The sequence below is a fragment of the Diorhabda sublineata genome, chromosome 11 (assembly GCF_026230105.1).
Source record: "Diorhabda sublineata isolate icDioSubl1.1 chromosome 11, icDioSubl1.1, whole genome shotgun sequence".
Taxonomy (NCBI): Eukaryota; Metazoa; Arthropoda; class Insecta; order Coleoptera; family Chrysomelidae; genus Diorhabda; species Diorhabda sublineata.
The window spans coordinates 11,438,124-11,463,029 of record NC_079484.1 but is presented as its reverse complement, the minus strand read 5'-3'; the positions used below and the strand labels follow the sequence as shown (position 1 = coordinate 11,463,029).

At 32.0% G+C, this 24,906-nt stretch overlaps 2 protein-coding genes across 3 annotated transcripts in view; one reads left to right on the top strand and one right to left on the bottom strand.

Moving 5' to 3' along the window:
* The window catches only part of LOC130450063 (protein groucho), a 402,798-nt gene extending 383,243 nt beyond the window's left edge, over positions 1-19,555 (top strand). The window contains exons 9-15 of one of the 2 annotated variants that reach the window (XM_056788230.1): positions 8,697-8,750; positions 10,902-11,066; positions 11,663-11,931; positions 11,993-12,242; positions 15,145-15,480; positions 17,283-17,570; positions 17,902-19,555. In XM_056788230.1, coding sequence (XP_056644208.1) covers positions 8,697-8,750; positions 10,902-11,066; positions 11,663-11,931; positions 11,993-12,242; positions 15,145-15,480; positions 17,283-17,570; positions 17,902-18,009 — 1,470 coding nt within the window. In that variant the 3' untranslated portion in view covers positions 18,010-19,555. The remainder of the gene's footprint in view (positions 1-8,696; positions 8,751-10,901; positions 11,067-11,662; positions 11,932-11,992; positions 12,243-15,144; positions 15,481-17,282; positions 17,571-17,901) is intronic. The other variant, XM_056788231.1, reaches the window with a different exon arrangement.
* Positions 19,556-24,191: 4,636 nt separating this feature from the next.
* LOC130450486 (eukaryotic translation initiation factor 5-like) overlaps positions 24,192-24,906 on the bottom strand; it is a 33,642-nt gene continuing 32,927 nt past the window's right edge. The window contains exons 7-8 of the mRNA XM_056788887.1: positions 24,640-24,849; positions 24,192-24,573 (exon numbers count right to left, since the gene is read on the bottom strand). Of these exons, the coding sequence (XP_056644865.1) occupies positions 24,331-24,573; positions 24,640-24,849 (453 nt within the window). The 3' untranslated portion in view covers positions 24,192-24,330. The remainder of the gene's footprint in view (positions 24,574-24,639; positions 24,850-24,906) is intronic.

Genomic DNA, 24,906 nt, shown 5'->3' with positions numbered 1-24,906 from the left:
GTTTCCATATGCATTGCTCGCACTCGCACGGACACGTTTTTCGCTCTGGCAGACTGTTGGTGATCGAATTTCTTTCTGGAATTAGATATTATGTCTTATTAATCTATTCTATTTATTCTGTTAAAATTTCAAGACTGATGAAATGACAAAACTGGATTTTTTTATAAATATTTATAATGTTCTCTCAACAATTTGGAAGGATGTAAATATTCTGGCAAAAATTTTATGACGTAACAATACTACCAAAAGTAATTTCCTAGAATTTTATGACTTATACTTTTACAAAAATAAGTCTTCTTTCTGACCCTCTTTAAAAATTTAGGGTAGTTCACCCCGGCCACATAGGGCTGCCAGAAGTGACTTTTCAGCATCTGTAGGTATTAAGGTTTAACTGTGAAAAGTTTCATGACTTTTGAAATGACGACTTAAAATTGGTCACTGGCTCTCCCTCTATATGCATTATTCTTGGGTATATTCTTAATGTCAGAGAAAATTCGGAAAATAGAGAATGAGATCATTTTTGACTATAATATCCAATATTTCAGTTCGCTGTTTTTGACCTTTAATTCAATATCTCCATGTAGACTCCACGTGCCTAAAGAGTAGGTTATAATAGATCGCCACATTTTGCACTACACTTTATATTTCTAAAACTATGCTGTCGGAAATATGGAACTTGGGTATTTTTTTTTCTCAATAACTATTTAAAAATGGCATTGGAAATCCTAACTCAGAAGGAATCCTTATAACTATTAATCTGATAAGTAGGAAATCCCATTTCCCATAAATTTAGTTTGAATAAGTTAATCAAACCACCAGTGTTTAAAGATTTGTTTACAAAAAGGGCACATTATTTACCAAACCAGACATTAAATTCTGAGAGTATTGGTCTGTACAATTTATAACTCAATGAGGATAATTGTAGTCCGGTATCTACAGTTTTTGGGGTAAGAAAAGTGGTTCAACATGGCTACTACCTCTGAATCCGACGGACGTTAACTAGAGCTGGTGCTCAAACCCAAAATAATGCATTTTATTCGACTAGAGTTATGCATAAAAACCATCGACAATAGAATAACTAGAGACCAATCGGTTTCTCGCCAAATGTTAAGGAAAAAACGCCTTACCCTGTTTTATAGTATATATTTCACGATCAACTTCTAAGCACTTGTACCTACCAAAAAATTTAATTTCCAACATATATCTTTAAATACTCGTTCGTAAATCTAAATTTAAAATTATTATTGTTTATAACTCTGTTGAATCTAATAAAAGCAACAGTGTGAGTGAACAATTTACTTCAACATCATATTATTATCATTCGATGTTAGTGGTATAGTTATTCCACAACACTGCTCCATTTTAAATTTCGTTTTCAAATATGCGATGCGTTGTCTATACTCATATGTGTGTACGAGCTGGAATCTGCTGCCCCATTCTACTTCTATTCGAATGAGATTGAATTCGTTCTATCAAACAAAAAAACCGATGAAAAATAAACGTTTTAAACGTTTTCCAACATCAATGAAAATAAAATTAAAACAAACACATTCGTTCACCGGCGGCATAGAATGAAAATACGAATTCGATAGGACAGGATCGTATTAACGTACACTTACAAAAAAAAGAACAAGCCAATAAAAACACTTAATCATTAACTTGTACCATTTTTGTGCTATTATTAACCAAGATATTAATTGTTAAAGAAAAAGTTTATCTCACAACGAAATAAGACACTTTATTCCAAAATCCTGTTGGTTTTTTTAACGAAGTCTCTACACTATGTTGCACGGCATTTTTAAATCTTTCAAATAATAGATTCCCTGTTTCTCTTCAAAATATAGGTTGGCGATAACATCTTGTTTAATAAAAATCACTCTTCTACAATTGAAACTTTAAGGTCTTTTCTTTTTCTTCAAATGTGGTCGCCTTTTGCAATTTCACCTTTTGGAAGATAGTCAATAAACGCAATTCCATGACTCCCAAAAAACGATCACCATCACTTCTCCGGCTGATGATTACAGTCTTTGTCTTTTATGGAACGGGTGCGCCATCTGCAATTCACTGCTTTGACTGTTTTTTTTTTATTTCAGGATTATAGTGGTGGATCCAGGTTTCATCTGCAGTTATAAATTGATGCAAAAAATCCAACTCATTTTGTTAAACTGTGTCAATAAAACCTATTCTTTGGTCAAAAGTGAGCAAACGCGACACTTAACGTGCAGATAGTTTACGCATGCATAATTCTTCAAATGGAGTATGAAAAAATGCCTACTTTTCATATGGTGATAGCTCTTCTATATCTCTCTTTTCCTCAGTCAAGCTGATACGGCCACGTTTCTATTCAGTTGTCCAAAATTTTACGGTGGTAAAAGATGGTACAGAGTGTCTAATCTCTTTCATTTTCTAGACGTATTGCCATGCCAAAAATAATATTTAATTGTTGCTCGATACTAATTTCAATGGTCCGGTCAAATTAGACCCAAAAATAAGAGTGAAGCTACATAAATTTCCATCAAGCTGAAAATTAGTAAAATTAAAAATAAAATTTGAATGTTCCCCATCATTTCCATATATGGAAAATATTTTATTCATGTCAAAGGTCAAAAAAATTACTTTTTCGCGATTATCAGCAAAACGGTAAGTTCAGTACCTCAGACAAAAATTGTTGATTATAAAATTATCTACAAAAATCTTATTAATACTTTTTTTTCCTACGAGCCACCGTTTCTGAGATATAACGATTCAAAAAGTTGTACTTTGCACATCTTTAATAATTTATTTGATGAACTTATGACAGTTCCAACCAGTCAACAGAAACAGTGGCTTGTAGAAAAAAAAGTATTAATACGTTTTTTGTAGATAATTTTATGATCTACAATTTTCGTCTAAGGTATTTTTTTGATAAATCTCACCGTTTTGTTGAAAATTACGAAAAACTCATTTTTTTTGATCTTTGATCTTGAATAAAATTTTTTCCATACACGGAAATAATGGGGAACATTCAAATTCTATGTTCAATTGTATTTTAAACAATTTTCAGCTTGATGGGAATTTATGTAACTTCGAATGTCTGAATTGACCGAATTAAATTATCATTTTTGTTTTTATGTAGTTTCACTGGACCATTCATTTTAATCTCCACTGCCGACTAAATGCACTATATCCATCTTAAAAATATTTTACAACCTGATAAAAGATGTGTTAACATTCGCAGATCCATGTTCCAAAATTTATTCAGAACATTTTTGCCCGTCTCGAACAAATATTGAACAAGTTTGTTTTTGGAACCTAAAACTTTTTGTTCATTACTTGAGCTTGATATTGTCGAAACGCAATTTTCGTATGGCGCATGATTAAGTAGTTACAGATAGTGTGCTGGAACAAACCTATTATGCTATTGAAGATGCAAGGACTAATCAGGTTTCTCAACAATCGTTTTTAAGCTTATTTAAAGCTTATACTCCAAATTGTTGTCGTACCATATACTGCAGCAATTGATTTATATTTTTAAAAGACAACGTCCCCTTTCATGTTGACAGCATAATTGAAAAATTTTTGAACTCCGAGCCAATTAACGCATTAGTTTTTCGTGCCCAAACACCAGACCTCAATCCGATTGAACATATCTGACACATACTACAAAGAAGGATTACGCATTAAAATGCTTTTTTTTTAATAACCATCAGGAACTTATAGAGAATCTTAAGAGCAAATGGAGAGCTCTTGAACAAATTGAAATTGATAACCTATTTTTTAGTGTGGGAAGAAAATGTAGAGCTAGAGGAAACAATACACATATTTTTTATATGGTTATAAGATATCTTCTAATTATATTTTTTTGGATATTAACTATGTTTATTATGTAACTATCTTTGATTTAGTACTGATTGAACATTTCAAACATTAAAGAAAAAATGATCCAATAATTGTCATACAACAGTGTGTTTTTGAAAAAAATTTCCTAGACCCTGTTGAGGTATGCGTGTACAGACTATTTAGAAAAAAGTCTTATTGGTAAAACTCTAAATTATGTACCGTTTTTATTTGAAAATTATGAAATAATGACCGATTCTGGTATAAAGGAATGATAAAATTATTAATTAAACATAAAATCCCAATGTGAAAATTGTCTGTCCTTTTTTTTAAAGAATCCATTAATCTTTTAAATGGTTGGGGAATAAACTATGAGATTAGTAAAGTAATAAAGTAAAAATTCTGTCTTCCAATTCTCAACGTGAAATTAAGTCTGTTGCATAGACTTAAGACCAAACTGTGTAGTCCATTTTCTCGACAACGTACTTCAATGGCTCTAAATGTATTTTTACTGGGTAAGTTTTTATAGGAAACTTTTCCGCATAATGCATAACAGCTGCACTAGAGTTTCCTAAACACCCGCCTGAGGCTAATGATATGTCGGTGTAAACATTTTCATTAACAATATATAATTTCACAAATAACTAGATTTCAAGAATATAATTATTGTTGACTTAACGTCATTACCTAACAATTTTCCATTGCAAATATAGAGAAAATTAAGATATTATACCGATTATTATACAATAAAGGAAAGCTCCCTACCCGAATTTTTTCAAATGTATCCATTTTACGAATAAAAAAAATTTTTTATCCCATAATATAATTAAAAATAATAAAATAATTTATAACTTTATCATAACTTTATACCAGTATCGGTTGTTAATAATTTTCAAATCAATATATTCCGTAAACAATACACAGTATCGAGTTTCACCAAGAGTACCTTTTTGGTATAAATTGTATTGTTGTTCACTTAAAATTTTAATTATTGAAATTAACATTAAAAAAGTTATGTTCAATACTGCTAGGAACCATGTAACTTCGCCTTATTTGAGAAGCTTCCAAAACATATTCGTATAAAATTTCATTACAATGTTGTCATTGGTTTCGGCATAATTGTAGAAAATGTGTACAAATTTTTTTTGTTTTAAATGATAAACTATTATTCATCATTATATTCAATCTTCTGTAAATAATATTCTTCATCCAGTGTTTCCAGGAGACACTTTTTTATTTGCCAAGAAGTTAAATTTTTTTATTTTCATTTTCGGTAGATTGTATTTTAAAAAAGTAATGCAATTTGGGGTAATTTGAAATCTCGATGTTATTTTTCATATTTATCATTATTTTTGATATACATACTACATTTTGTCCAAAGGGTTGGGGGGCTTATTTTTTTCTTGTTAACCTTTTTATGAAATATTTTTAACATAATTCATAATTACTTCTTATGATAATTATTTATCTTTAAAATTGCCAAAAAGAAAATTTGGAGAGTACTAAATGCAAATGCTGATTGGTGGTTTTCTTATACATTCTTTGCGTGAAATAAAACTAGTTAAGTGTTCTGTAGATTAGCAAAAAATACGCATGTGAGCGTCGAACAAATGTGTAGGTCTATTAAAAAATTGTGTTTTGTGTCATGTTTCTAACAATATATAAATTTTATCATGTTAACTTAGTTCGTTCCTGTTAAGCGTCAGATTAGAACAAATAATTATATAGTTTTAGCAGCAGATGGTATATGTGTGTATATATATAATTTATTTTTGGCACCGTACGCACATACTGTGATATGTCCGCACTAAATTTTATTTTTATTGAGTAAATAGTCGATTCGGTGAAAACCAGCTTGATGCCTGATGTCTCTCTGCTCTAAAAAATAAAATATAACACGGCATTTCATTTGTTTCATTACCAATACAGGGTCGTTTAGAGTATTACTTTGATATACTGATATTAGTTGCGTGAATTATAGTAGAATCTTTTTATTGGGTTTTCATGTTTGGTTTAGAATTCAAATATACTAGTGTTCTGTTTACAGGTAAATAACAAAAATATAAAACTACCTATCTCACAATCAGATACATTTAACGAATATTTGTAACATTTATAAAAATATGCGCTTATTTATTATGATTGATAAACACGACATCAGGAAACATGCATAGAATAACGATTAGTGTAAAGAATAAAATATTTAGTGTAAATATCAAAAGATTTTGTTTCACAGAAACACTTTTTGGGAAAAACTTCATCTAGGAGGCGTAATAAAAACTGTGTTAAATGAATTAATTACACTGCATCTGTTTCATTTAATATGACTTATATGTTGAGACAAACAGTGTTGAATACACCATTACTACAACACTCACGATTGCACTGTTTGTATGGGAGTGTAATTGTAAGTGATGTAGTGTAGTGGTAGCGTGAATAGTATATTTAGTATGAAGGTCACCAACGGTTCCAGAAATTTCAACTTGAGACAAAAAACAACAGGTATGAACCGCTTGCTGTGTCCATCATGATTATCGTGTTTTTATATTAATTTGAATACCAAAAAAATCGCGTAGTAATGAGTAATGAGGTTTTAGTTTTCATTACCCTCTTATCTATTTTTTTCACTAGATCCGATCCTTTGCTTCTTCATTTGTTGTATTGTTTTCCCCTTTCTTCCTCAATTATTTTCTACTTGTTGTAAAGAAGTTTTCCTCTTCTTCTTTTTTGTCTTATTGCTTCTCAATCGCATTTTTCTTGTTAGTCTTTGTATTCTTTATGTGTTCGTACCATTTTAAACACGTTTTAACTATTTTTTTCCAATTGATTCATATCTAATTTCTCATCTTTTTCATCTTTGTTTTTCCTCTCTTTTTCTTAGATGCTTCTGCTGTTATTATTCTACCTTTTGTTCATTGCCCAGGTTTCACTTCCATATATTAACGTAGCCATTATATATCTTTTTTTTGATATTTTCGCCTGTTTTTTCCTGAATATTGTCTTATTTAGAATATAGTATATTTGATTGGATTTTCTTACTCTGTTAACTACTTCTGTTCCATGTTCTGTGAAAATGACTTCCATATATTCAAATGTGGTAACTCTATTTATTCTTTGTCCTCCCGTTATTGAATCTTCAAATTTTTTGCTTTGTTTTACTACCATCCTTTTGCATTGATTCATATTTACCCTTTTTCTTCCATTTTTTTAAATGTATCTGGTACTATCACTATATCGCCTGCATATACTAATTCGTCTATTTTTACTGGTTCTAGGTTTCTATAGCCAATTATTGTATCCAGTTTACGGTTTTTTTTCCTTTTTTGTTTTTATCATCCTCTCCATAAAATACTAAAAACATTCAAAATAAGAGGGTCAAGACTGTCTTTTTGTTTTACCCTCAATTCTATCCTAAACTCCGTTAATCTTATGTCTACATGAACTTTCCATATTACGTTTTCATATATTCCTTTTATTATTTCTATTATTTTTCTGGTGACTCCTATTTTCACCATACTAACCCATACTATTTTTTATATAATGCTCTGTAGTTTCCGCACATTAGATCTTCTATTCGATACATTTATGGCTTAAGTAGTAGAACGTATAGCGAATTCTATTTTAAAAAATACAAAATTTCAACTTTCCCCGCTCTTTTCATTTTAGAATTCGTCCGTTTGGTTCACAAACAATTTCACAACTCAATTGAAAGACCCATTCATAGTTACCCTACTAGAAAAAAAATTGTACATTTACTTAACTATAATCATCATTTTCAATGCCAAAAAATTATTCAATCAGCTACCTTTAGAATTAAAAGTGTCAAATACATTTAGTAAGTTCCGAAGATTGACAAAGGCATTTCTGCTTGAAAAACCTTATTATTCTTTGACAGAATTCTACAATCTACCATAGACTGGCATAATTCAATATTTAGTATGGAGTATGATATTAATATTGTATAATAATTATTATTTAACCAAATTTTCTTTCCAGTCTCTGGGTATTTTATTTGTTTTCCATGCCAAATTGAATATCTTTGATAGCCATCCTTTTACTGTTTGCTCTAAATGATTTATAATTTTTGCTTCTATTATCACCTCCACAAGCTTGTCTATTTTGATTTTCCTTTTCGTTTCTTTCACTTCCTCTTATGTGCTCTCCTTTCATTTCACAATATAAAATTCTGTCTATGGATAGAGAAGTATATTTAAAGACTGTGAGATTATGAGCGATTTAAAGGTTGTAATTGGTCAGTTAGGGACAAGGAACGATAGGGGCGTTCTTCGACCTCCAAATCAGATGAAATTGTGGGAAAGTGGAAAAACTTGTTTGTTCAAACAGGCGATTGAGAGTTTTGTGCACAATTTTATACCTCATAGATAAGACGAGTTAGTGTCAAATTTGTTCAAAACAATGAGCTCCGAAGTTTATATGTAGGTACTGGAACATTCGCGAAATGATGTTCGAAGAAAGATACTTGAGAAATCGTCCGACAGTTTTTATCTTCTTCATGACAACTCGCCTTTCACTAGTCGCTGTTGTTTGGAGATTGAATTGGAGATTTTAGCACTATCAGTATCTTTACTAGGCACACTTAATATGATTACATTATTGAAATCAAAATAGGCGATGAAATTTCTATGTTTTATCATATCATTTTGAAGGATTTTTTGGTAAAATTTTTACTGTTTGTAAAACTAATTCGAGGTATATCCAAAATAGAATTTACGATAATTTTCTTCGTCTTTGTTTTCGAATTCTTGTCTTTACTTTGCTTCCTTCCTCCTAACAAATGTTAATAATTTTAATATTGTGTTGTTCCGCATAAAGACATATACGTTATATTGCTGATACTACATATCTTATTTTTGTTACAGGAAAGTGATGGGGAAAAAAGTGATCAAGATTTAGTTGTGGACGTTGCTAATGAGGTAAGATGCCATTAAATGCACCTGAGTATCTAAAGTCTCTTATGAGTCTGATAAGTTTCTATCCTAACAAAGAAAAGACAAAGACATTTTTTCTATAATCTTCATTTTTCAACTTAGTCTCCTTTTAAACATATACACTTTTTCCAGAAATGCCTCAACTTTCTTAACCCTTTCAAATAATAGTTGCCGTCTTTCTCCTCAACATGGGTATTTACATATGCGATAGCGTCTTCGTCATCTATCTTTGCGTTTTCCGGGCAGGTTCGCTCTTTACAATTCACTGTCTTGACTGATTGATAGTTTTAGGAATATAGTGGTGGATCCAGGTTTTATTAATAGTTAAGAATCAACGCAAAAAATGTTACTTAAGCCGCTTCAATCAGGCCTGAGAAATGTTCATTCGAATGCGCTAGTCCAAAGTGAACAAATGTATATAACGTGCGGATAGCTTATGCATGTATAATTCTCTCGACGGTATATGTCAGGAGCATACTTTTGATATGCCGATAGCCTCTTCGATCTCTCTAACCTTAATTCGATAGTAGTCCAATATCATCCAGTGAACTTTTTCGATGGTATAGCTGGTTGTCTCCGTATTTTGATCGCCCCGAATGCTCGAAAGTCAAGTTGATAAGGCCATGTTTGAATTCAGCTACACAAACTTTTATGATTGCAAATTATGGTACAGTCTCGGTATTACCATTTAAAATAAATATTTAGTGACAGCTCAATATTCATTTTTTTTTGGTTTTGTTTGTGTTTATTCTGCAACTGATGATAACATAAACACAAGTGTTTTTCAAATATTGTGTTGTTTGGCAATGCGTATTCGATAATATAATTTATAATTTCATATTCTTCAACTCCTCTGTATTGCTACTTTATTTTTAACAGATAGACACTAAACTGTTTTTTTCGAAATAAACTTTAATTTTTGTATTGGAAAAAATTAAGTGCTGCAAATCCTTAAAAACATTGGATGTAGTATTTAGCAAATCTATTTTACGTGAAAATCTTTATAGATGATAAAAGCGCTTTACAGAATCCAAAAAATCATTTCTGGACGCCCCAGCAGCTCAACAACCGAAAAAAATCACTGAATAAAAAGGCAATTTTTTTCGTATAAGAAATATATGGGCGCTAGGGCCGAGGATAGTGAAAAGCACAATAATTCAAGTTTGATAATTACTTAAACTTACTATCTATACAAATATACCAACTAACAATATACACAGAAATATATACAGAACGTAAAATTTAAGGAAGTCCCACTTGCCGAATCGTTAGGAGCAGCGTATCTCCGCTGAGATCTAGGCGTTCAAGATTTACTCACTTCACAGTACCGAAAAAGAGTGAGCTTGAAGTTGCCTGGGTTCGTGTCATGGAACAACACGAAAAGTAAAAGTATGTTCATATGCTAATTTTTCCTAAAAAGTGCTACCAGGATTAAGTTAGTTGTATGCTATTAGGACATTAAGAAGGTTATAAAAGAAAGGTGACTTGAAATTCCCAGGGTCAGGTATCGATCAGTCAGGTCAAAGAATTATTCGTGGAAACGATCAAAGGAAAAAAATCGTGAATGAAAGTATACATGCATCATATATTTTTAAATGTGAGGGCACCTGGCATGGTTACCACAAATATGTAGCAACAAAACAGCACTTTAGGAGCTGTTAAATAACATTAAGGACAAAACAATTTTTCTCGAGAAGGTTTATAGTAACGGAACGTTAGTATATAATGAAATATGTGAAATGTGGAGGTTTTGGTCAGTGTTTGCTTCTTTTGAAATGACGCGTGCAAAATAACCCAATAAAGAATATAAAGTTGAAGTTGTATGCTATGTTCCAAAGCAATACGACTAAGGTTTATACCAATCCGAGTTGTATACGTATGTATGTATCAAAGTAATAAATTGCTTTTTGTATTGATCTCATACGTCTTTGATCAGAGCTAGTGACGTTTTGTAGCTACCAAGATTGGAAATGATAGAGTTTTGTCATAACTTATGTGACCATAACAAGATTTGAAAAAGCGTTATTAGGAGCCGAAAATAAATACCGGTATTTCGGTTGATATTATGTAAGACGGCAAAATTGTACATTATGGTGACACTTATAAACACTGAATAAATAAATATTTTTATTATAGGAAGCAACATCACCACATACGAACGGGGAACATGTTTCTTTAGGAAATTCCAATGAAATTAGGGAAAACGGAAGTACCAACGGTGATAAAATAAAAGTAGAAAGACCACCCAGTAGAAGTGGTTCCTCTTCATCGAGAAGTACGCCATCTTTAAAAAGCAAAGACGTAAGTATTAGATATCATTTTTATTAAATATAAATACTAGTGTTCCTTGATTCTGGGTATTCTATTACAAAAAGTCACGATGAAATTTTTACAGTCATTATTTTATAAAAAAATGAAGTGAAATTGGAAATTCCATATGCAAGTAATTTTGTAAATGATATATATTTTTCTAAATGATTACTGATAAGGCTACAGAAGATGAGAAATTCTTCGCTAAATGCCATCTTCAACATCTACTTATTAAACGTTTCACACTGATAGTGTTTGGTTTGGTATGATGCAATATTCTTGATTAGCTTTGAAATATTCACTATGTTTTTGACGACATTGTGCATTTAAAATCATATGCTCAACAAACGACTGAAATTTTCAAATTACATGTACAGAATGTACCTCTGCGTAATAAAACGACGTTTACGGCTTTCTGTTAACGTATGGTAGCTGTTACAACCAACGCATTCAAAATGAAATTAGAGAAGTAGTTCGTTATTTGTATCCCCATGAAAAGTATTCTAAAAATAAAAATTCTGGAGATCGTGCTACCTCTTCTACTGATCGAAATATCATGAGAAATTCTTCAATTTATATATTTTTAGGAGAAACCTCTTACGCCTGGTTCAAAGCCTCGGTCTACGACGCCAAATCTAGGTGCTGGACCGGCACCAACTGCTAAAGTTGGTCACGCAGGTCAATATCCACCTTATCCTTTAGGAGCTTCAAGAGGTCCCGAACATTTGAGCCCATATAATAATGTAGCTCCTTCTCCCTATAGTCGACCGGCTATGTTAGGTTATGATGGACATCCGCATACTAGAGCCCCTGGAATTGCAACGAACGGAATGGGAGCCATTCCTGGAGGAAAACCGTAAGTAAACTAAACCTTTACTGATTCGTATATTTTCTTGTTAAATTATTTTATATTTTAGGGCTTATTCTTTTCACATGAACGGTGAAGGTCAATTACAGCCTGTACCTTTTCCAGCAGACGCTTTAATTGGTCCTGGGATACCAAGACATGCGCGTCAGATTAATACGTTAACACATGGTGAAGTCGTTTGCGCAGTTACGATCTCTAATCCCACCAAATATGTATATACGGGAGGAAAAGGCTGCGTAAAAGTTTGGGATATCAGCCAACCCGGATCTAAGAGTCCTGTTTCACAATTGGATTGCTTGGTAAGTATTTTCTTCAGACTTAAAAATGACTTTTAGGAGTGGGTTTTTTGTCTCTCTATATATCCTTTAATATAATATATAAAGGTGAGTTTTCTTTGCTTTGCAAAACCGAGCGTTCACAACAATCTCTTGAGTCCAATTTCAATCTTATAGAAATAGATGTATAATAGTGTAACGAAGAGAAGGCTAGGGATTTATTCAATCAATATAAATTATAGAGGTTTGTCATATATTATGGAAGGAATATTTATTTCAATGAAAGGCTTAGTAAAATTGTCAATTTTTGTTTGGATAACCAAAAAAGACACTAACCATCCATGATAGGGGCCCAGCTATCTGTTTAGACGATTATTATATTATTGCAAACACCCGCTTCTCTGGGTTATTTTACAGTTACGATTTTAATCATTCGTTTCTTTTAAACTAGAACATCAACTTAAGCTTTTGTTTCTTTTATATTACATGAAAAACGCCCTGTTTAGAATAGTTTTGAAATATGTTTAAGGATTTTATAGAATATTTATAAATGATTCTAATCAATATAGAATTTTATTTATATTATTATTTGATACATCTTAAGTTATTTCAAATTTAAAGTCTTTACAGCAATTTCATTCGATCTAGAATATTCTTCTTTCGGTGCCGTGCCTGTCTTCAAACGTGGACTATCTCCATGACAATTTGGTTGAATTGGTCTCAATGTCGATACTCGAAATAGTTTTACTCCCATTCCAAATTTTGAATATTTCATAGCCACCATAGTTTTTTGCTACCTATCAATCTTTTGCCCTCAACCTTTCCCTGAATGATCAGGCGAGCATAATATCTCTGAAATAATTGACCTTTCTTGTTTTTATGATGTTTAAGAGTTCTAGATCCTTATTCACCTGGCTTCATTACTGGTATGTACAGTCCACGGGATCTTGGGGATTCTCCGATAGCACACATTTTGAACGCTTCTATTTTATATTTAACTAGTAGACCCGGCCATGCGTTGCTGTGGCTGAGTGATTTGATTTGAAATAATTCTAATGACAATACAATTGCTCTCTCTTCTGCTTGTTCAATGAAATTATACTGGCATCGAGTTGTTACACGTTCGTCACAATTGCCCATAAAATAGATCTGCAGAAATTTTGGATCTTCATTTGACATTGGCATCAATGATCCATGAAGGCTCTAAACTACCTCCCTGCCAATTTTTAGCTAAATCGGTTCAGCCGTTCTTGAGTTATAAGTGGAGTAACTAACACGACTTTCTTTTATATATATAGATGTTAGGTTTAAGCGTCCATGTCTGACATACGTACAAAAATGCTCCTTATATAAAAACGGAGTGTTCTTAACCGCGTCTGAACTTTGAGGTTTCTATTAGTGACAGTTGATTTCCATTTGCTGAATGGCCTAAGTGTCATTTGAATTCTGTCTCTTATTTCTTCAATGTATGGTGTTATAGTTCAGTCAGCTACCCAGATATTTGAAATGTGATATCAGTTCAATGTTGTGTCTTCGACCAGCCTCATGTACTCTGTCCAGCAGCGTTTGCAAGTCTTCCATGTTTGCTGCAATGATGACAGTATCATCAGGTTACATTATTTATAATTTCGCCACTTATCTTTACTCCCTTTGTTCTGCCTTATAAAGCCTAGCAAAATATGTTCCTTGAATAAAAGCTGAACAAGAGTGAAAAAATTATTCCACCTTCTATTGGTGTTTCATTTGTAATGCTATAATCTGTTTGACTAACTGCTGTTTGACTCTGATACAGGTTTGACATAAAACGCATATCATTATAGGCTCTTCCGAAGTTAACAAAACATATATAGATATGTTTTTGTAACTCACGACTCTTTTGTAGTAATGTCCTCATAGAGAAAAGGGCTTTGAGAAGTATCTGTAACTGTATTTAAGGTGTGACTCATGAGGCTAATTAATCGGAAGTCATTGCGCCTATTAGCATTTATAGTTGATGGGTAAGATGATGAAGATCGATTTCTGCCGGTAGCTGGGAAGTTCCCCAGTTTGGTAGACCTGATCGAAGAATGCCGTTAAATCAGATATGCTTTCATAGTCAAGTCGTTTTACAGAACATAACGCTTTTTAGAACATTCCATAATAGATTGGAATGATTTCAACCAATTTTCATCATTTAAACTTAATTTCAGTTTTTCTAGTGTTTTTTAAGCGTTAGAACAATATAGTATCATCCAAACCTAGGGAAATCATTTTAAACTGATTCAAAACATTTACACTGAGATTGGAGTTTTCTACAATATTTTTCAACTGTTTTGACCAATATATGGATTGATTGGGATTCTTTTCAACTTTAAACTTAATTTGTGGTTTTCTAGATGGTTTTTTGAAATCATTAAAACAATATAGTACCATCCAAACCTATGGAAATTTTTAAACTAATTTAAAACATGTAAACTGGTATTGGGGTTTTCTAGATTATTTTCAAACTGTCTTGACTAAACTGAGGATTGATTCGAATTGTTTTTAACTAACTTTCAACATTTACATGTAATTTTAGGTTTACTAGATGGTTATGGAAATTATTAAAAGTTTTCTAGGTCATTTTCAGTTATGACCTACAGATGATCTTTTGTAATTGCAAAAATTTAAGAACAATCCAGAACATATGTAGTTATATTGATTACATCATTTAAATTTCAGAATTTTGTAGGTCAAAATGTGAGACCAAGAGTGTAAATCGGTTGAAATAATTTTCAACTATTGTGTAAGCGTGTTAGAGCATTTCAAAAATTGTTAGAACAATTTACAGCTATTAGAATCTTATTTTAAGTCATAGTCAGCGACTTGCTGCTTATTCGTTGCATATCTAAGATTATTTTATATGCTGAATGTTTTATATGAAAATCTCATTTCTTTTTCTTTTTAGCAAAGAGACAATTATATTAGATCGGTAAAACTCTTACCAGATGGTAGAACGTTAATAGTAGGCGGTGAAGCATCTAATTTATCAATTTGGGATTTAGCAAGTCCTACACCTAGAATAAAAGCAGAATTAACTTCTAGTGCGCCAGCCTGCTATGCACTAGCTATTAGTCCGGATTCTAAGGTATGTTTCAGTTGCTGTTCTGATGGTAATATAGCTGTATGGGACTTACACAATCAGACTCTAGTGAGACAGTTTCAAGGACATACAGATGGCGCGTCTTGTATAGACATTTCTTCCGATGGAACTAAATTGTGGACGGGAGGCTTAGACAATACTGTAAGTAGCTTCCTTTTTTAGAAAATGGAATTCGTTTAGTTTTCATCTCTAAGAGTAGAAATTAGAATAATTTTTTGCAATAAACTCCATTATTTTTAGATGTTTTAAAAAAATCTTGTTAATTTTGATTTTTCATGATAATTTTTGAAGGATTATCATGCAGCTCTCAATTCCAAAACCTAATATATTTTTAATAATGCTGCACTGATGATTGCAAATGAGCTAAGAAATACATTTGTGGCTGAGGTTCGACAAATTGCTTATGCAAACTTTCCATGCACCTTTGAGTATTGGTGTAAATAAGTGTGACAATCTAGAAAAAATTCGTGTCTATCTGATATTTTCATAATAAAAAAATTACCACTAATTTAACGTGGATTACTTGTTGATTACATCATTCTTCAAGTTGTTCCGTAATGTTTACAGGGACAACCTGTACATTCTAAAGATAGCAAAAATGAATTTTTCAACAAAAGGTACCTTTTTGATCGTTGTGATTGCCAAGGAAACCGTTCGCCATAAAGACATTCTGAAGAAAACTATTGTAACTATTTATTGAAACTACTTACAGTAGGTACTAAAACACAAACATTTCTAACTGAACTGCATACTGTCGAACATCGTGTTACTTACACAAAGAAAAAATTGAAATGCAGAAAAATTTAATTGGTTAGCTTACAACTTATCAAAAAAAAATACTATAATAAATGTTCGAAGTGGGAAACTTGCACATTTACACACTTCTGAAGTTCACAGAGGATATTTCTTTGAACTTGGAAGAGCATTCCAAGATTCTGCCTTATAACATTGCAATGGATGTTTATTCTCCTGATTATTTCATTTTTTGTGTTTACGGGTGTTGCATATACCAAACTTTTAAGATATCCCCAAACAAAAATGAATCCAATGTATTTAATTCAGAGGAACGTGGAGGCCAAGCGAATGGACCTCCCGACCAATCCTCTTATTGGGAAAAATGTTATTTTTTATATTTAATTATAAATTTCTTTCAAGTTTTTCCTTATGCCAGTAATATCATCTTCCATAGTATGTAGTACAAATATTTTATTCATTTGTTCTACAAGAAATGTTTTATTGCGTTTATTACCTCCTGTAAGTATTTTCAATAAATAATTACAATTTATGATAATTTTCATCTGAATGTTTCTTTTTGGCGAACGGTTTCCTTGGCAAACACAACGATCAAAAAGGAACCTTTTTGTTGAAAAATCAATTTTTGCTATCTTTAGGTTGTACAGTTTGTCCCTGTAAACGTTACGGGTTGTTAACCATTGTTAAATGGTTGTTGTTAAAAATTCATAATATTCGAATGTATAGTTTAGGAAATATACTTAAACATAATCTCTGATTTCGCAACTTTAAAGGCCTATAACTCAGGGGTCGTTTGAGAAAATTTTTTGTCACAGCATTATTTTCACGTCATCTACTCACTCCCGAATTTTTTGTATCAAGTCCCGGAATACCCTATGAATACATATTTTGTGTATGTTTTTATATACAATTTGTTAATTTCTTCTTTCTTCTATAATTTTACTATATGACCACGCAGTTATCGAATATTCTGTGAAAGTTTTGGAACTTTTCTAAAGAACTCTTGAGATTATTCTAGAGCTTCACTGGAAAGGAAAAGTAGTCAATGATTACCAAAAAGTTTTGAAACAGATTATGAAAAGTTTTTAATCATTCCTAGAGAATCTTTGATTTCTTGAATAAACAAGTGAACACCGGTGTTTTACAATAGTATCAGTTTTATTAATAATGTATAATAAATATATTTTCAGGTTCGTAGTTGGGATCTTCGAGAAGGCAAACAATTACAACAACATGATTTCAGTTCTCAAATCTTCTCTTTAGGATACTGTCCTACAGGAGAATGGTTAGCAGTTGGTATGGAAAATTCGCATGTAGAAGTACTGCACGCTACAAAAGCAGATAAATATCAGTTACACTTGCACGAGAGTTGTGTACTCAGTTTAAGGTTCGCCACATGTGGAAAATGGTTTGTTTCAACTGGCAAAGATAATTTGTTGAATGCTTGGCGAACGCCGTATGGAGCGAGTATATTCCAAGTAAGTTTCTTCTCTATTTCCGGTTATATTTCTAGATATTCTTGAACGAGCTTTCTCAATATAAGTATTACACCAACCAGTTCAGTATTCAATTTCCAAAATTTCATATAAAAATTCTTTTTGACCATCATGTATTACTTTTCTCATGAGAACTTTTCTTTAATTTTATTTTAGAGGGTACTACATCTACATAGCCATTTGTATTAGTTGTGAATTGTGTTGATATGTCCTAAACACAAATTGTAATAATGAATTTACAATTCAAGAAATAACACAAATCAATAGATTTTATTTTTCCAAGTTTGTTAATTGGTATATTTTATTATTTCAGTCCAAAGAATCATCGAGTGTCTTGAGTTGTGACATCTCTACAGATGACAAATATATTGTAACGGGCTCAGGAGACAAAAAAGCAACAGTGTATGAAGTGATGTATTAAACATAGTGCGCGGAAAAACAGGAGACTTTTTACACAATACGAACGAACCAATTTGGACAATTATATCATAATTTTCATTCTACTTGTACATAAAGAGATTGTAGATGTTTACAACAGAGGGCGTAACTGTTAATCGTTTTCAGCTTCTCCAAATTTCACTATTTATCAAGTACTTTCCTGTACTGTGACACAACTGTAAATTTTTTTAGATAGCTGAGCAAAAAGGGACTTTTTTATTTATGTTGTCTTCTTTAGAGTAAGCCTCAACGCGGTAAGTACAGCGTGTACCAACAATTATGAATCTTTTATTGATTCGGATTTTTGGGACAATCTGTATATTTGTTATTTGTTTTACAAAAAAATCTGACATATATTGTTAAAATGTGTGTGTGAATTAGATGTCAATGAATTGAAACAAAAACTTGGCACCAATGATTCAAATTCAAAATACTTAAATATTTAGAACTTTTCATTGGTTTCTGGATGTTATTACGAAACAGAAGATTACGTAGCATATTTTTCGTAATTAAATAAAATTATATAATTACAAACTATAAATTTATTTAATTAAATTTTATATACCCTATCCGAATAATCTTTCCTGTTTTCCCCAAGAAATTAGTTGGTTTGGATATTTTTTCTATTTTTGTTTATATACAGTAATAACATATAATTGCATTTTTAGCCAATACTAACACAAATCATTTTAGATAAACTTTGTCAAAATTGGTTACATGATTAATTGCTGTTGCAGTTTTGCAACTTTTGAAGCCACTTCGGCGTAGAACCAGGGGTTCTTGACCTTTTAAGAGTCTTTATCTGGACCTCCCGGTTGGAACCACTGGTTGAGGGAGGGATGGAGGTCGAAGCAACATCAGGATCCGGAGATGTTAAGTCCTCAACCGTCTTGGCAGCGTTGCCGTTTTCCTTTTTCTGTGGCGTTTGAGTTGAGCCTTGTCAATAGCACCGGCCAGAGCTTCGACATAGGTAAAACTGATACATTGTACGTAGTAGGTTCCGTGGTCATTGTTTACTTAGACCCCTGAGACGGAAGAGGCGGATTTGTCATGGTTCCTGCTCTTTCAGGGCCTATGAAATTTAGCTGGATTTCCCGCAGGCTGTTCTCGACACATGATTATAACTCAGGTACCATTCATCACTCGGCACGATTGCTTTTGACTTAGTAAGCCCATTAAAATGTACCGACCATCCTCTTGTGTACGTAGACACGCCCGAGGTGGGCAGCCGTTGGGTCCCCGCACCAATATCAAGGTCCAACGGCCCTTGAGGGGGAAACAATACGTTATTCCAGAAAACGCACACACAAAAATTACAACTTACTCGAAAAAGTGGCTAAATGGGTTTCAAAATCATAATGTTATTCAACTTGATTATCATATAATACACTGAGAGAACAAGCTCATATCAAAACAACAAGAAAAATTATTAGAAAGTAAATGTCTGTCTGATCCAGCTGTTTACTTTGATGTTCATATTTCATATTAAAAATAAATAAAATGAAAAAATAAATAAAATACGCTTTTATAGGTAATCAAACTGAAAAAAGTATAAATAATTGGTGATAAATCGTTTTTATTGTAGGTGTCTCTAAATTGCAATTGCTTTTTTTCTAATAGTTAATAATCTTGATGCTTCGACCTAATTATAAAGTGTGTATAAGCCAAATAGAATAAATTCATTATTTACTACAATCTGTGTTGCCGAAAATAATATAGATATTATTATAAGCTTGAAAGAAAAGATCATACCGAAAAAATTTTTATTGTACAAAAATCTATAATTAATATAACCAATTTTCTATATAGCTTCCGAAATTTTGTGGGCATTTGTCATAGTGTGGCACAAGTTTAGTATGCCTTCTTCATAGAATATTGCCGCCACTGTTAACATTGACCACCAAGGAAATGATTAAAATAAAACAACCTGAACAATTAGTAACATAGAGAAATAGATTCGCAAAATTGGTCATGGGAGGCAGATAAAAAAAGCAGCTACATTCAATGTTAGCCATACATCGATACTTACTTCACTGCAGTTCATGGAAAACGATTTTCATATTTTTGTAAGTGAATTATGGACATGTTGGATAACAGTATTATCCAATTAGAATGTGTTTTGTTTTGTGATAAGTGCAAAATTACTGCTACTGGTCAACGAAAAATACTGACTAGAGGAGGAAAGAACATACACAATACCCTCAAAAGGTTAATGTCTAGGCAGTGATTGATTAAAACCATCCATGGTCCCTTTTTCATTTAGAACAATTTAAATGACTATTATTATTTGATCTACTTCAAAATCATTCTAACTGGTAATTTTATATCCTGATTCGGGACTCCCTTAAGTTTCGATGAATGTGACGCAAGATCCGGTAGTATCTCAATGCAATATTTCCCAATTGGTGGATAGGGGCGAAGATAAATAGAATGGCCAGCGCGATTACTTGATCTCTATTTATGGGGACATTAATGACTTATAGCTGTTTTCTTTATGAAATAGTTACGTATCACGGCTGATAAATATATAGGTTTAAAATCGAATGGGTGAATGATTTTCTATTATCTGGAGAGTAACGTTAACTGAAGGATAATTGGGTGAATAAAACAGCCATTAATAGAACGAAAATCATTTGTGATTTAGTTGATCACGCCTGATATTTTAAATAAGCTTAGAAGGATGCTGCGAAGATTTTCGTGATGACCATTGTGAGGATCTACTACGTATTTTTTGGGAAATCAATATATTGATTTTTTTATTAAATACAGAAAAAAGGAAATGTGACATATATGTCACATTGAGATATTATTTTTTTTCTATATGGTATGAAAATCTTTAGCAAGCAATCTTTTTTTATTATAGCATAAAGCTTTACCTCTCTTCTTACATATGGTTTGTGCCCTTTGTGTTTTTGGCCTGAATGTCACTTTCAATCGAATTGCGGCTCTTGATTGGTTTTCTCTGTTAAAATTTGCACAGAATTTCAGCTATCTGGAGTCTCAAATCTGCCGAAGACATATCATTTTCACGATTTCGTGAAGCACCTTTTACTCGCCAGTTACGAGCCAAGCGTTTGACATTTTAAGATCTAATAGACGTACTTACCACCTTTTACTTTGCACTAAGATTTTATAATATGATACTGTAACTAAATCAACACCACCCATGTATTGATTATATTCACTATCTTGGGCCAATCAACGTTGACGTATCTCTTATTTTTTTGTCATATGGCCGAACCTGGTCCTCGGGGATTTCACCTACGAAAGTCGACACCATCGTAACAATGTTACAGTCTTTCCAAGCAACATTTGAAATTTATTTTAATACTATCAACATCAGTCACAAATGCCACGGAATAACCACGATTTTTTTTTGATAACACTTTTTCAGTAGGTAGTCCTGCAGACTAACTCCTCCTAAGTGCATTAGGAATGGGTGTGAATACGATGTCGGCTTTGAATTTTTAAATAATGTGCACTCCGTAAGATAAATTTTGCAATTTACCGTACGTTTCTGGCATTGATATAAATTTTTAAAAGTGGAATATCTCCGCATTGCAATGATCCAATGGCTTGATTATGTAATTAGCGACATCGAGTTTTGCACGTCAAGCCACAGCAGCATCAACACCACCATTTTGCCTTCCTATTACGTTGTATTAGTTGTATTTTTTGTTAGGATGTCGAAGCCTGGATCGATAAAGGTTAGTTATAAAAATTGTATTGTACCAAAATGTACCAACACCACTATTACTGCACCAAATAAAGTATTTTTATGTAAGTGCGTAAGGGAGAAAAAATGGTGTGATGCAATGAAAAGAGACTGTAAAAGGAATACTGTTTTATCAAGTACAAGTCATAAAAACGTTATTTGTGGCAAAATAAGTAGCCATTGCGAGGAAATCTATTTCGAGTTGTCTGAAGAACTACGAAAAAAATCCTTGCTCCATTTTTATTAACAAATCAACTCTTTGTAGTCAAAAAAGACTTTAGCCAGTAGCATTTTATCGAACAGGCCGGTCGCTCTTCAATATAATCGGCGCTGCTAAGGTATTTGGAAGGGATATTGGGCGGTATAAAATATATCCAGGCTTCTAAACTTTTGTTTTGTTGTATTAATCCTATTGACTTGAAATAAATACAATTATATTTGTAAAATTAAGTAGCATTTATTTTCGTTAAAAAAGAGTATGTTTTAAATTTTCCAAGCCCATACTGCGTTAGTGATAGAGACGTAAAATAATTATCAAAATATATTATACGAAGCACCTAGGTCAGGCTCTCCAGCGCGTACAATAATTTGTTATGCCCATTTATGCGCTTTAAATTATTTCTAGCTGTCGTGGAGCAGATTTGCTTGTCTACACATAGATATTTCTCCTTAGAAACTTTACTAAAACTTTCATTCAAGCTATCGATAATGGGTCTTATTTTAATAATCTGTCAGCACCCAGTGTATTACATTGAAGCATCCTTATTGGTTATTGGAATGAATGTTGTCTTAGTTTTTCAAATTTATTTTTGTTTCATATATCAAAGGTGTTCCAATGTTTGTACTCCAATACTAATGACTCTTGGTAGAAAAATGATTGCAATAAATGGTTAAATGTCGACGTTAGTAAAAGACTGTTTGGATTTTTCCGAATATAAATTAGCCTGCTGAGCAATAAGCTGCATAATATCTTTGGGAAACAGATAAAGAAAAAATTGGGTGTAAACTGCTATTTTTGAAAATTTAACTTGTTCGTTTAGTATAAGATTCCTCGATTTCCATGTCGATTCTCTCTTACTTTGTTTGTTTCTACTATATAGGTTACAAAATAGTTTCATAATTTTCTATAACATTTATAATTGAATATAAATCAATACCTATTATATCCGCATCATAATTGGACATAGAATTTTCACAGTTGGGATCTATCAACTCATCGTCATCAAAATCTATTTCATCTTCACTGTCTTCACCAGTAAATAGAAAGTCGATAATTTCATTCTCACCAAGGTGATAAATAACGCCGTGAAGACATCCTAGAAAAAGTAATTTTGTAATAGCTATATTTAAATGGTACAAACACATAGAGGTATCTTTCTAGAATACAAATACAAAGAATACGCAACATATTATCAAATATATTAATTTTAGGTACTTATCTAAACTAATTATGAAACTTTTTGCAACTGAAATCGAACTGTTGAAAGAAACTTTAGTATGGTATGTAACCCTAATGGTACAAAAGCAAAAAAAAACAGTTTGTATGAATTCTGTGGAATCTTTTTTAGTTTGTTACAGAAATATCACAAGGATATACAAGGGGTTAGTTTTTTATTGTATTGTTGCGAATTTCTGTATTTAACACGCTTATATTAGCTTCACCTGTATGTAGGTTTGTTTGTTTGTTACTCTCTTTGGACTAAGTGCAAGTGGCTTATTTTTGATAAAAATTTCGTTTGACAGAGTATTTGAACCTCTGATCTCCATGTTAGAAATTAAGCACTTTGACAATTTTACCAATACTCCGTTATGGCTCGATACACGTTTCGACGAGATGTATGAATATGAGCAACGAAGCCATTATATTAGGGTGGTATCAATTAAAAAATTAAGTGAAAATAAATATAGTTAAAAAAAACTAAAAAACACCCTTTAAAACACATCAAATTAAAAAGGGAGTTTTACTCCACATTTCTCGTACATCGAGCGCCCGACGCTTTTTCACAACGTGTTTTTTAGTTTTTTAGACTATATTCATTTTTTTTTAAGTTTTGTTTCATAATTAGAAGGACTTACCTTGATTGATATGGTGCATTAAAATGTGGCATCCAATAGAAATGGGTTGAATCCGGAACTTTATAAAAAAATATTGACACAACATGATTTTTTCAAGTCCAAGTATATAAAATATCATACAAGGAACAATTTATAAACTACTCGAAAAACCAGTATTATATATTAGTAGTAGTATATATTTTTTTCCTCCATCCCAATAAAAATTCCAATATGGTTGTAAAATTTCAATTTCTATTATTTTCGAAATGTTCAAATTGTGAGTACTCAGAAGTAGTTTATCACTATAATAAAACTCCAGTTTAAAAAAAGATTTCAGAAAAATTACAATCATCCAAACCAAAAAAATAAAAATAATTTGACTAATAACATAAAAATAAAGTTTGAAAATTTTATTCAAGAAAATGACTCATTGAAAAATTGATGAACACAAATAACGTTGTATAAAATGCTTCAATTAATAACAAAAAATACAAGTTGAAACAATCCACGCATTCAAACTAATAAGAAAAATATTCAAATGGCATCGATGTCTACATGATCTTGACCATCATCATCTTTCTCAGCCTGTTTTAGTACTGGTTTCTGTTGAGACATAACCGTTAGTTGTATTTGTGCCCTATCGTTATACTCAATTTCAATATTATCATCTTCATTTTCCGAGTCCTCAGATTCAGCTTCCTTCAACCATTTTACAAATGGTGCAGCCTTATCATGGATTTCTTGGCTAATCTCTCTAGCTACATATTTTTTAGATACCTAGAATCAAGTATTTTTGGAAAAATTACTAACCGCCCTACATCACCATTGAAGCATAAGTCTTACCTTTTCAGACCACTCGATAATGCATTCTTCCCCAAGAATATCCATATCGTACAATACTTTCAACAAGCCGGGTACTTTACTCATCAATTTGTCTGTATGCAAAGCAATAACTTGTTCCAAACCACCAATGAGATATTTCTGTGCCTTCTTATCATTCAATATAAAACGCAAAAATAACGTTCGGTATTTTTTAGCTTGCGTCAGAATATTCTTTCAAAAATAAGACAACAAATTAACGATACATCATATAACTCAAACAGTGATTTT